At 42.4% G+C, this 13,308-nt stretch overlaps 1 protein-coding gene across 1 annotated transcript in view; it reads left to right on the top strand.

Annotated features, from left to right (window-relative positions):
* Positions 1-13,308, top strand: part of LOC137333191 (sodium- and chloride-dependent neutral and basic amino acid transporter B(0+)-like) — a 52,252-nt gene that overhangs the window by 12,560 nt on the left and 26,384 nt on the right. Inside the window, exons 2-8 of the mRNA XM_067997375.1 lie at positions 261-363; positions 5,991-6,041; positions 6,959-7,021; positions 8,481-8,619; positions 9,861-9,993; positions 10,698-10,838; positions 11,812-12,040. Coding sequence (XP_067853476.1) covers positions 261-363; positions 5,991-6,041; positions 6,959-7,021; positions 8,481-8,619; positions 9,861-9,993; positions 10,698-10,838; positions 11,812-12,040 — 859 coding nt within the window. The remainder of the gene's footprint in view (positions 1-260; positions 364-5,990; positions 6,042-6,958; positions 7,022-8,480; positions 8,620-9,860; positions 9,994-10,697; positions 10,839-11,811; positions 12,041-13,308) is intronic.

Below are 13,308 nucleotides of genomic sequence, written 5' to 3'. Positions count from 1 at the left end.
AAGTGGATCCTGCTTGATGTAGCTTAAGTGGATCCTGCTCATTGCCTCTGAGTGGATCCTGCTAATTGCTTCGGTGAGTGGATTGTGCTTGGTGTGTGGCTCAGTGAGTGGATCCTGCTTGTTCAGTGGCTCTGAGTGGATCCTGATCAGTGGATTCTGCTCCGTGTGTGGCTTGGTGAGTGATTCAGTGAGTGGATGATGCTTAGTGAGTGACTTGTTGAGTAGATCCTGCTTGATGAGTTGCTTGTGTGTGGATTCAGCTCTGTGAGTGGATCCTACTGAGTGGCTCAGTGAACAGATATTGCTCAGAGTGGCTCAATGAGTGGATCCTTGGTGACAGGCTCAGTGAATGGATCCCACTCGGTAAGTCATTTGGTGAGTGGGTGATGCTTGGGGTGGATCCAGCTCATTCAGTGGCTCGTTTAGTAAACCCTGCTCATTGGCTCAGTCAGTGGATCCTGCGCAGAGTGGATCCTGCTCAGTGTCTGTCAGGGATCCTGCATGGTGAGTGGCTCAATGAATGGATCCTGATGGGCTAGTTTTTTTGAGTGGATCTGATCAATGAGTGGATCCTGCTTGGTGAGTTGCTCAGTGAATTGATCCTGCACTGTGAGTGGATCCTGATCAGTGAATAGATCCTGCTCAGAGTTGCTCGTTATGATTCTTGCTCACTGGATTCTACGCCATGAGTTGATCAGTGATTGCTTCCTGCTTGGTGTGTAGCTCAGTAAATCGACCCTGCTCAGTGAGTGGATTCTGATTGGAGTGGTTACTGCTCGGTGAGTGGTTCTTGCTCAGTATGTGGATTTTACTCTGAGTTGATCGGTTTGTAGCTCAGTGAATGGATCATGTGCACTAAGTGGATTCTGCTCTGTGACTGAATCCTTATCAGTAAATGGATCCTGATCAGTAAGTGGAAAGTGCTTGGTTAGTAGATCCTGTTCTGAGTTGCTCAGTGAGTGGATCATGCTCGGTTTGTGGCTTGGCGAGTGGATCTCGCTCGGCTAGTTACTCTGGATTTTGCTTGGTGAGTGGATCCTGCTTGCTGAGTCACTCAGTGCATTGATCCTGCTCTGACTGGATCCTGATCAGGAAATGGATCCTGATTGGTGAGTGGAATGTGCTGTGAGTAGATCCTGCTCAAAGTTACTCACTGAGTGGATTCTACTCCATGAGTTGATCAGTGAGTGCCTCCTACTTTGTGTAGCTTGGTGAGTAGATCCTGCTTGGAGTTGCTCAATGAGTGGATTCTGCTTGGAGTGGCTACTGCATGGAGTGGATCCTGCTCATTGAGTGGCTCAGAGTTGATCCTGCTCGGTGAGTGGATCCTGCTTGATGTGTAGCTCAGTGAGTGCATCCTGATCGATCAATGGCTGTGAGTAGATCCTGCTCGCTGTGTGGTTTGGTCAGTGGATCTTGCTCGGTGGGTGGCTTGGTCAGTAGTTTCTGCTGTGACTGGATCCTGATCAGTGAGTAGGACGAGCTTAGTGAGTAAATCCTACTCAGTTGCTCGGTGAATTGATCCTGCTGTGACTGGATCCTGATAAGGAAATGGATCCTGATTGGTGAGTAGAATGTGCTCTATGAGTGGATCATGCTTGGAGTGGCTTCTGCATGATGAGTGGATCCTACTCATTGAGTGGCTTGGTGAGTGGATCCTGCTGAGTGGATCATCAGAGTTGCTCAGAGTGGATCCTGCTCAGTGGCTTATGCTCAGAGTTGCTTGATTGGTTCTTGCTCACCGAGTAGATTCTACTCAATGAGTGCTTCCTGCTTGGTGTAGCTCGGTGAATGGATCTTGCTCGGAGTGGCTGAGTGGATACTGCTTGTTGTGTGTCTCGGAGAGTGGATCCTGCTTGTGTAGCTCGGGGTGGATTCTGCTCCGGGTGGATCATGCTCAGCGTGTTCCTTAGAGGTGCTCAGTGGTTCTTGCTCACTGGATTCTATGCCATGAGTTGATCAGTGAGTGATTCCCGCTTGGTGAGTGGATCCTGCTTGGTGAGTGGCTCGGTGAGTGGATCTTGCTTGACTTGTAGATCAGTGAATGGAACTTTCGGTCAATGATTCAGTGAGTGGTTTCTACTCATTGGATCAGTGAGCAGATCCTGCTCATTGGCTTGTTGAATATATCCTGCTCAGTGGCTTGGAGTGGATCATGCTCTGTGAGTGGCTCGGCCAGGTGATCCTGCTCGGTGCGTGGCTTGGTGAGTGGATCCTGCTCGGACACTGGCTCGGTGAATGGATCCTGCTTGGTGAGTAGATTGGTGAAAGGATCATGGTCCGTGAGCAGATCCTGCATGGCTAGTTACTCTGAATAGGTCCTGGTTAGTAAATTGATCCTGATTGGTGAGTAGATCCTGCCCAGATTTGGTCGGTGAGTGTTTCCTGCTTGGTGTAGCTTTGTGGATCGACCCTGCTCGGTGAGCGGATCCCGCTTGTGGCTTCTCGGTGAATGGATCCCAATTGGTGAGTAGATTTGCTCGGAGTGGTTCTTGTTCACTGGCTGGATTCTATGCCGTGAGTTGATCGGTTTGTAGCTTAGTGAGTGGATCCTGCTGTGACTGAATTCTTATCAGTAAATGGATCCTGATCGGTGAGTGGAATGTGTTCGGTTAGTCGATCCTGTTCCGAATTGCTCAGTGAGTGGATCCTGCTTGGTGAGTGGATCCTGCTCGGCTAGTTTCTCTGGATCCTGCTTGGTGAGTGGATCCTGCTCGCTGAGCTACTCAGTGAATTGAACCTGCAGTTACTGGATCATTGGTGAGTGGAATGTGCTGTGAGTAGATCCTGCTCAGAGTTGCTCTGAGTGGATTCTACTCTGAGTTGACCAACGAGTGCTTCCTGCTTGGTGTGTAGCTCAGTGAATGGACTCTGCTCGGTGAGTGGATTCTGCCATGTATCTGCCATGTATCTGCCCGTTTCACCAGTCTGTATGTCCTCCTGAAGTCTGTTACTATCCTCCACATTGTGTCATCTGCAAACTTTGAAATTATACCCTCTAAAGAGTAGTGGTCCTAATACTGACCCCTGGGGAACACCAATGTATACGTCCCTCCAGTCTGAAAAACAACCATTCACACTACTTTCTGCTTTCTGTCCCCTAGCTAATTTTGTATTCATGCTGCCACTGTCCCTTTAATTTTGCGAACAAGTCTATTATGTGGTACTTTATCAAATGCCTTTTGAAAGTCTATATACACATCAACTGCACTACCCTCATGTTACTTCATCAAAGACCTCAAGTTAGTTGAACACGATGTTCCTTTAACAAATCAGTGCTGACTTTCATATTTATTAGCCCATACTTTTCCAAGTGTCAATCCATTTTGTCCTGGATGTTGTCACTAAAAGTTTCCTCACCACCGACTTTAGGCTGACTGGCCTGTAATTGCCGAGTTTATCCCTCTTCCCCCTTTTTGAACAGGGGTGTAATATTTGAAATCCACCAGTCCTCTGGCACCATCCCCATATTTAAGGAGGATTGGAAGAATCTCTGCAATTTCCACCCTTACTTCCCTCAGTAACCTAGAATGCATCCCATCTGGACCAGGTGAATTTTCTACTTTGAAGTACTTTCTTTTAAGTACCTCCTCTTTATCTATTTTTATCCCATTGAATATCGCAACTACCTCCTCCTTGACTGCTACAATGGCAGCATCCTCTTTTCTAGTGAAGATGGATGCAAAGTATTCATTTAGTGCCTCAGCCTCCACAAGAAGATCTCCTTGTTTTTGTCTCTAATCAGTCCCACCCTTCCTTTGACTACCCTTTTACTATTTATGTTTATAAAAGACTTTTGGGTTCGCTTTTATGTTAGCCGCTAACATATTCTCATACTCTTTGCTTCTCATTCCCTTTTTTAGATCTCCTCTGTACTTTCTGTATTCATTCTGGTTCTATACTGTATTATGTACCTTACATTTGTCATAAGCCTCCTTTTTCTGTTTCACTTTAATCTCTATCTTTCATCATCCAGGGAGCTTTGGATGCCCTTCCTTTCCCCCTCATGGGGATGTATCTACTCTGTACCCAAACCAACTCCTCCTTGAAGGCCTCCCATTGTTCAATTACTGTTTTGCCTTACAATTTTTGGTTCCAATCCACCTGGGCAAGGTCCCTTTTTAACTCACTGAAATTTGCCCTCCTCCAGTTAAGCATTTTTGTATTTGATTGTTCCTTGTCCTTTTCCATAACTATTCTAAACCTAATGATATTATGATCACTGTTCTCCAAATGCTCCCCCACTGAAACATGCTCCACCTGCCCCACTTCATTCCCCATAACTAGATCCAGCACTGTTTCCTTCCTGGTTGGGCTGGATACACACTTCCAGAAAGTTCTCTTGAACACATTTCAGGAATTCCTTCCCCTCTTTGTCCTTTATATTGTTACTGACCCCATCTATATTGGGATAATTGAAGTCCCCCATTATCAGTAGTCTATAGTTCTGGCATTTTTCTGTAATTTGCATGCAAATTTGCTCCTCCTATCTCTTTCCCACTATTTGGTGGCCTATGGTATACACTGAGTAGCGTAATAGCTCCTCTATTGTTCCTTAATTCTAACCAAATAGATTCTGCCGTTGACCCCTCAACTACATCATCCCTTTCCAGTGCTGTAATAGTTACTTTGATCAATACTGCCACCCCCTCCTTTTTCTTATCTTTCCTGAATACCTTGTAGCCAGGAATATTAAGTACCCAGTCCTCCCCTTCTTTGAGCCAGGTCTCTGTTATTGTCACTATATCATAGTCCCATGGGGCGACTTGAGCCTGCAGCTCACCAACTTTATTCACCATGTTATGTGCATTTACGCAAATGCACTCCAATCTCATCTTAGACTGCCTCACATTTGCCCCCTGTCTGATCGCTCCTATTTCTGAACTATTCTTTACTCTAGTGCTACTTGTCCCTTCCAGTCCTCTCTGCACCTTGTTTCTCCTCTCTGATGTTTCATCCTGATGCCCATCTCCCTGCCAAAATAGTTTAAATTCTTCTCCACAGCACTGATTAACCTTCCTGCGAGGACATTGGTCTCAGCTCTGTTGAGGTGCAACCCGTCCATCTTGAACAGATCCCTCCTGCCCCAGACCTGATCCCAATGCCCCAGGAATCTGAAGCCCTCCCTCTTGCACCATTGCTCCAACCACACATTAACTTGTCTTATCCTACTATTCCTATACTCACTAGCTCATAAAACTAGAAGTAATCCAGAGATTTCCACCTTTTGAGGTTTTGCTTTTTAACTTCCTCCCTAGCTCCTGAAATTCTGACTGCAGGACCTTGACCCTTTTCCTTCCTATGTCATTGGTTCCTAGATGGACCATAAGAACATAAGAAATAGAAGTAGGAGTAGGCCATACGGCCCCTCGAGCCTGCTCAGCCATTCAATCAGATCATGGCTGATCTTTAACCTCAACTCCACTTTCCTGCCTGATCCCCATATCCCTTGATTCGCTTAGAGTCCAAAAATGTATCTATCTCAGCTTTGAATATACTCAACGACTGAGCATCCACAGCCTTCTGGGGTAGAGAATTCCAAAGATTCACAACCCTCTGAGCGAAGAAATTCCTCCTTATCTAAATCTTAAATGGCCAACCCCTTATCCTGCGACTATGCCCCCTAGTTCTAGACTCTCCAGCCAGGGGAAACAACCTCTCAGTATGTACCCTGTCAAGCCCCCTCCGAATCTTATGTTTCAGTGAGATCACCTCTCATTCTTCTAAATTCCAGAGAGTATAGGCCCATTCTACTCAACCTCTCCTTCGACCTCGACCACGACTTCTGCGTGTTCCTCTCTCCCTTCCATCCCCGCCCCCCCCCACCCCGGCCTCTCAATGTTCTGCACCCTCTGTGATGTCCTTTACCCTGGCACAAGGGAGGCAACACACCATGCGGGATTCACATTGGCGGTTGCAGAAACACCTGCCTATCCCCTTGACTATCGAATCTCCTATAACAAATGCATTTCTTTTGCCCCCCTGTGCAGCCGAGTCTCCCATGGTACCATTTAGTTTGTTCCTGACTGCACTTCTCCGAGGTACCATCACCCTCACTGGTAATATCAGTTTGTGAGTGTCACGGTCCCGGGGACTCCTGCACTGCCTGTCTGTTCCTCCTAGTCTGTCTGGTGGTCACCCATTCCTTCTGTGCCTGACTTTTCTTGTCACTGTGGGATGACCACCTCCTGGAATCGTGCTATCCACAAAACTCTCAGCTTCATGTGTGCACTGTAGTGACGCCAGCTTGAGCAGTTAGTGGCACTTCCTGCACATGTGGTTCTCCAGGACAGATGAAGTGTTCTGGAGTTCCCACATGGCAAAGAACGTGCATGTGGCTGTATGGGAAATTTGGGATCTTTCCCAGAGATTCGTGGACCTGGATAATAGTTCAGACAATGAAAGCCATCCTGACATGATAATTTTGTTAATCAAAGTGATTATTTATTTAATGAGTCAAAAAGAGCACATAGCAAGCATGAAGCAACTCAATTAATACATGGATTACTCTACCCAATAATACAATTGATGGTTCGCAACATACTTTATTTAATGATTTTTGAAAAGGAATACATAAGCAAGCACGAAGCAAAGCAAGTAGCACATACAATCTTTATGCATCAAAGCAGCCGTCCAAGTCCATATAAAGGGTGTTGATTGCTGTGTCGAGGTTCTTCGTCACATCAGAGTTTACCTCTTTGTTCCAGTTAGTAGTAGAATATTGAAGTTCTATATCTTCTCATCAATATTTGTCTTGTTGTCCAAATGCAGAAGTTGTCTTGTCAAAGTCTGAAAGTAAAGGCTTTTTGTCAAAGCTCAAAAGTAGTCTGTTAGTTGAAGTGCAGAAGTAAAGTCGTCTTATCAAAGTTCAAAATCAAACTCTCGGAGTGCCCATTGTTGGAGGAGCTCATTGCAGAAGTTGTGCAACTGTTGTCCCTGTATCTGTTGACTGTTTAAGTTTCTACGATGTCCTATTTTTATATGGTTTTAGCTGACAGGGTGTGCTCCAAGTTACAAGAAGGCCATGTTTGGCCACTCACCCATCGTAGCATTAAGATGGGTGGTTGGTTGGACCACTCAAGAACCTTCTGAAATTTCTTCCATGTGAAGCCAGGTGCCTTATCAGCTCTTTGTCCTTTGCATTTTGTTGTGAGCATTGAGAAGCTTCTGTCTTTCGTGCTTATCAGTTGTTATTGAAAACCACAGCTTATTGATTTTTCTGTACTCTGCTGCTTTTGCAGTTTTAAACTGACGTCCAAATGTCCAGTTTAAACTGACTGCATTTTACTTCTTTGCAGTTGTGAATTTATATTGTCCAATGTCCAAAGGTAATGTCAAGGGTTGAGTTAACCCTTGCTTTCATATGTACTACTCTTAAAGAGACTAGTTAACCCTTTTACTTTGAGTCATCCAGTAGATCTTCAATGCACATCACTGTCCAAATGTAATGTCAAAGGACGAGTTAACCCTTTCTTTCAAATGTAATGACCAAGTGAATATCCAAATCCTTAAAAGGGACTGGTTAACCCTTTACAGTGACACATCCAATAGTTCAAAAGAGTAAAATGGGGTCTCACCCAATGTCCCAAATCCTTACAGCCCCAGCTGTCCTGCCATGTTAGCTTAACGTTATTTAAACTTTGTTTAGCTTTAAGGCACTTTACTGTTTATCTGACACTAAAACACCAACCACTAAAAGCACTGACCACTAAGAACAATAACCAGTAAAAACACTAACCAATGAACTAAACAGTTACTGACTTACCTTTGGCACTCCTCCTTGTCTTGTGACATCACTTTTTGACTTTTTCTTGATTTTTGATTCCTTGTACGACTCCCTTTATGCTCCGCTTAGTCTTAGTCTGTGGTTCTTTGGTTTAAATCACTTAGCACCTCCCTCCTCTGCATCTAATTCCCACACTCACCAAATTGACAGTTGAATGTCCTCACTCTGTGTTAGCACTTCACTATGTTAGAGGCTCACTCTCTGTCTTTCCCAACCTCTGTGCTCAAGCAGGGTGACCACCAGAGTTGGACTGTGCTGTGAGTGGAGTGTGCAGACTGTATCTGTGTTCTGACCCATCTGCAGTCTCACCCATGTAATAAAACTGATTGGACTGATTCAGTCAGAGTAAAACAGTGGCTCTGATTATATCACTAGAAATGACAGCAGGGCAGTTTGAGAATTTGAAAAAACTGGAAATAAAAAGCTAGTATCAGTAGAAGTGACCATGAAGCTGTTGCATTGTCGTAAAAACCGAACTGGTTCACTGATGTCCTTACCTGGTCTGATCTATATGAGATGCCAGTCCCACACTAATGCGTTGACTCTTAACTGCCACCTGAAGTGGTCTAGCAAGCTCCTCAGTTATGATTGACAATAAATGCCTGCCTTGCCAGCGATGCCCACATCTCAAGAATGAATTTTTAAAAACATTTCCAATAAAATGTATTTCTAAAACACATTCCACATTTTCTAGATCTACTCTGCAATCTCACTCTGGATGACGAATATTTTGAAATAGTTAATACAACATGGCTGCATGCAAACAGTGAAACTTGCACAAATGGATCAGAAATCTACGTTCCTCACCAGGGGCCAAGCGAGCAATACTGGGAGTTAGTAAATAGCTACAGATAACTGCTATACTAGTAGTTCCCTCTTGGGAAGGTTAGTTGAGTGAATGTCCTGTTTAATGAGTGAAAAGCTGTTTGTTTTAGAGAGGTATTATTTACAAAATACATCTGTTATAAAATAACATTACAACAGGGGCCCTTTCATTAGTTAAAAGCGCCCTGGTTTCTAACACTGCAGTTTTGCTTCAACAATATTTATACTATGAATCCTTTATTGAGCATTTTTTATTTTCTTCTTCAAGGAAGAGCTTCACCACGAGAACTCCTAAAATTTAAATAGTTCAAATTATCTGTGACTGATATATGCCTTTCTCTGCTTTTAATTGAATACAGTAGTGTGTTTAAACCACAGACCTGGTAACTGAATTGGGTGAAACTGGCTGGGAGCCATGTTTAATAATATGAAAGAGCTGAATTAATTGGAAGATACAGTGAGGAACCCAAATAGTTTTAACAGTGCTTTGTAAGGCAGTCAATAAAGCATTATCAGGAACTCTTTCAAGTCGGCTCTCCAAGGATTCTCATCAGCACTCACTGTTTAAACAAAGTTTTATATTTTAAAAACATCAATAGGAATAGAAGGAAAAAACAAAGATATTGGAATTAAATTTAATCTCCATTTTTACTGAAGCACTGGAGAAAGTGTAGAATAGAGTTACAAGGATGTTACCAGAATTGAGATGATGCAACTATCAGGAAAGATTGAGCAGGCTGGGGTTCTTTTCTCTGGAAATGAACAGATTAAGAGGAGAATCGATAGAGATCTTTAAAATTATGAAGGTGTTTGATAGGGAGAATGTGGAGAAACTTGTGGGTGAGTCCAGAACAAGGGGCCATAAATATAAGATAGTCACTAACAGATCAAATAAAGTATTTTGAAGGAATTTTTTTTACACAGTGGTGAGAACGTGTAACTTATGCCACATGGAACGGATGAAGCAGATACGTTGATGATATTGACAGGGGCATGGTGGGAAGAAGTAATTAAAGTGGGAGGAGGCTCGTGTGGAGGATAAATGCTGGCATAGACCAGGTGGGCCGAATGGCCTGTTTATGTATTAAAGATTCTATGTAACTTCTAAAAACAGAACGGATCTTTAACTTGGATATCTTTCAAATCCATGTATATTTGACTAAATATTCTTGTGCATTGTATGCAGTATTGACTGTGTATAATGAACAGTATCCTTATAGAAGATGTTTTCTGTTGTCATTTTATTTAGTAAAGTGGCTTTGCACCGTACAAGTTCAATGGATGAGACTGGGGAGATAGTCTGGTATTTAGCCCTCTGTCTGCTTCTGGCCTGTCTGATTGTTGGGACAGCGTTATCTAAAGGAATAAAATCTTCAGGAAAGGTAAAATGCTTGGTGATGAATAGAGATAAAACTTTGGTGACAAAGTACAATAAAACTAAAATTTATAAATCATTTGTGAAGTGGGCCGGTTTATTTCACAGGTGATGTTAACAGTCACTCTTTGGGGAGTGTGAGATGCAGAATTCATGAGCACTGCAGGCCTGAAGATCTTTCTCCTGAGTGAAAGAACAGCAGCAATTCCCCCAAACCCTGAAATGTGCCCCTCATTCTAAGGGTTTCAGTTGCTGCTACAGGACTTTGGGTGAATCTCCAATTACTCTGGGAGGCTGAGCAGGGCTGGCTAAGTGATTGAGCAGATTAGGGTCATGGTTTTATTTGAATGAAATGAGATTTGTCTGGACAATAAAAATGGGAAAGAAACCTGAGGAGTAAATGTGATGAGTTAAATATATTCATCACATTCTGTTCCATTCTCCTGCTTAAATGTGTTACTTCCCTGAATGAGATCATAGAATCATGGAATGAGATATAAATAAGTTTGAATAATGTTGTGCTATTTAAATTACAATATGCAGCTCAGTGTTAAATATACCCTTTGTGTAGTTATTTCTCCTCCAATCGTCTGCGGCTTCATTTCTCTGCTTTGGTTACAATCCTATTAATTTGCCATTCAATTGGATTCAATATTGTAAATGTTGCACCAACAATCCAGGAAAATCTAACAACCTACTCTCCATGGTCAGGTGGTTTATTTCACTGCGACATTCCCTTATGTGGTTCTGATTATACTTCTGATCCGAGGTGTTACTCTGGAGGGAGCCTATAAAGGAATTGAATATTACATTGGAAGCCAGTCAGACTTCTCAAAACTGGCTGATGCTGAGGTAAATACACTAGGATAATCCATAGACTTTCAGCTGTATTTTTCAGTCAAGCTGTTTCAAGTTTCTCTCTTTTTTCCTGCATGTTTGAGATATTCATTTTAGGATCTGTGTTGCTTTTGAGTTCTTGTTCAAATGCGGGAAAATTCATTTCAGTTGTTGCAATAACCAGATAAAGTTTTCAATGAGACCTTGTGAAGGATTCTAATGAGCTTAGTTTGAGTTTTGACATCTTGACGTTAGCATATTGGAAAGGGATGGGATGGAATGGGAAGGGATAGTTGGAACCTGATGGGATGGAATGAGAGTGGAAGAGATAGAATGGGTTGAGATGGGAAGAGAAGACATAGGATGGAACAGAATGGAATTGAATTGGATGGCATGGAATATGATGCAATGGCTGCCATATTTCCTTCTTGGTACCGACTGCTTTTTAATATCTTGCAAATGATTTATTAATAAAATTTTCAGGTAAATATCATACCAATGTATGTGTTTGGGTCATTTGATTTTAACATAGTAACATTTAACTGGACAATCAAAATGACGACAAGGTATTTATTTATATTGAGTTTGAATTTTTAATTTAGTGGGATTTTGATGCCCTTTAGGTATGGGCCTTTATTTTGTCGTGAAAAACTTTTCTTTGCTGTTTGCAATAAAATAATGGAGCCACTGGGTGACAGAGTACATGCTGCAAGCAAAGAATCAAGTTACTGACTGGAAAATATGGCTGACAGTGGAAAGTATCAAAGCTCCTGGAGGGAATTTGGGAGCAAGTAGTAGACAGGGAAGCAGAATGATGGCCCTACTATTTAAGGGAGACACGATTGACCTTCGTTCAGTCAGTTCACCATTGAGCTGTGGGACTAACCCACCCCATGTTCCTCATGGTTAATGTAGTTTTATCTGCCACGGTTGAATGAGTTCAAGTAAAATCTTCCACTGCTGATTAATTCTACCTTCTATTTACCAGGTCTGGAAAGATGCTGCAATACAAATTTTCTTTTCTTCCTCAGTGGGTGCTGGCAACTTAATAACACTGTCATCCTGCAACAAATTCCACAACAACTGTTACAGAGATACCATCATTGTCTGTGTTGTTAATTGTGCTACAAGTGTGTTTGCTGGATTTGCCATCTTCTCCATCCTTGGACACATGGCTCATGTACAAAACAAGCCTGTTTCAGAGGTTGTACTGTCAGGTACCTGCAGAGTCAAACTTATTGTCTTCTGTTAAAATGTTTCCAAACTGTGAGATAAAACTGTCTGGGCTCAATGATCTCAGCCTTTCCACTCTGTTGGTACAATCTGAATCCAATTGTTTAGAACTGGAAATAGCTGCATAATGAGCTGGAATGTCTTTACTAAAAAGGGGAGGTGAATCTTAAAGTGGTTGAGAGCGAGATGTGTGACATTGTGATGGATAAAAGGAAAATTTTAGATAAGTTAGTTAAGCTAAGGGAAGACAAAGCTTCAGGCCTGACAGGTTACATCCTAGGATCCTGAAGGAGTTGAGGGAGGAAATTGCAGAGGGCCCAGAAGGCTGTATTGAGCATGGATGTGTGTCGAACAGCTGGAGAGCAGCCATTGTAGTACCCCTTTTTAAAAAGGAGGCACAGCTAATCTGGTTAGTTACAGGATAGATAGTTTAACATCTTTGGTAAGAAAAACTTTACAGACTTTAATTAAGGATTGAAATTAGCACATATGTAGTCAAGAAAAAATAGTTAGAAGTAGCAAGCACAGATTTCAAAAGGGACAATTGTTTGACAAACCTCATAGAATTCTTTCAGGAGGTAACCGACAAGGTTGGGGGAAATGCAGTGGATGTAGTATTAATGGTCGTCGGGAAAGTCTTTGACAAGGTACCACATGGGAGATTAGTAGAGAAGATTAAGAGGTGTGAAATTAGGAGGAGGATAGTAGACTAGATTAAAATTGGTTAATGGGGAGAAAACAGAGTAGGAGTTAAGGGCAATTTTTCAGAGCGGCTGGAAATGGGAAGTGGTGTACCTCAGGTTCAGTTCTAGGGCCACTTCTGTTCACGTATATAAATGATTTTGTTATTGGCCTAGAGGGAGTTGTGTCAAAATTTGCAGATGATACCAAAATAGGAGGTATTGTTAATTCTTTGGAAGACCAAAGGAAACTACGAAGGGATATTGATAAGAGCTACAGGTTCACAACATAAAAGGCAGCACCTCAGGTTGATAAAGCTGGTTTAAAAAAAGCTAATGAAATTTAGGTTTTATCTCAAGATGTATAGAATGTTATTCTTGGTTTTTATAATCAGTTTATATGAAACATTGATAAGACCTCAGTTAGAGCGGTGTTGTCCAACAGAAATTGCTGTCTAGCCACAAATGTGGCTACGGTGACATTGTTTCAGCTACACGCACTAATTGCAGTAGAAAATGCCTTACATACAGTCACACAATACAGGGAAATGTACTTCACGTGTATATTTACT

Source organism: Heptranchias perlo, chromosome 15 (genome assembly GCF_035084215.1).
Source record: "Heptranchias perlo isolate sHepPer1 chromosome 15, sHepPer1.hap1, whole genome shotgun sequence".
Lineage (NCBI taxonomy): Eukaryota > Metazoa > Chordata > Chondrichthyes > Hexanchiformes > Hexanchidae > Heptranchias > Heptranchias perlo.
This window is presented reverse-complemented; position numbering and strand designations above follow the sequence as displayed.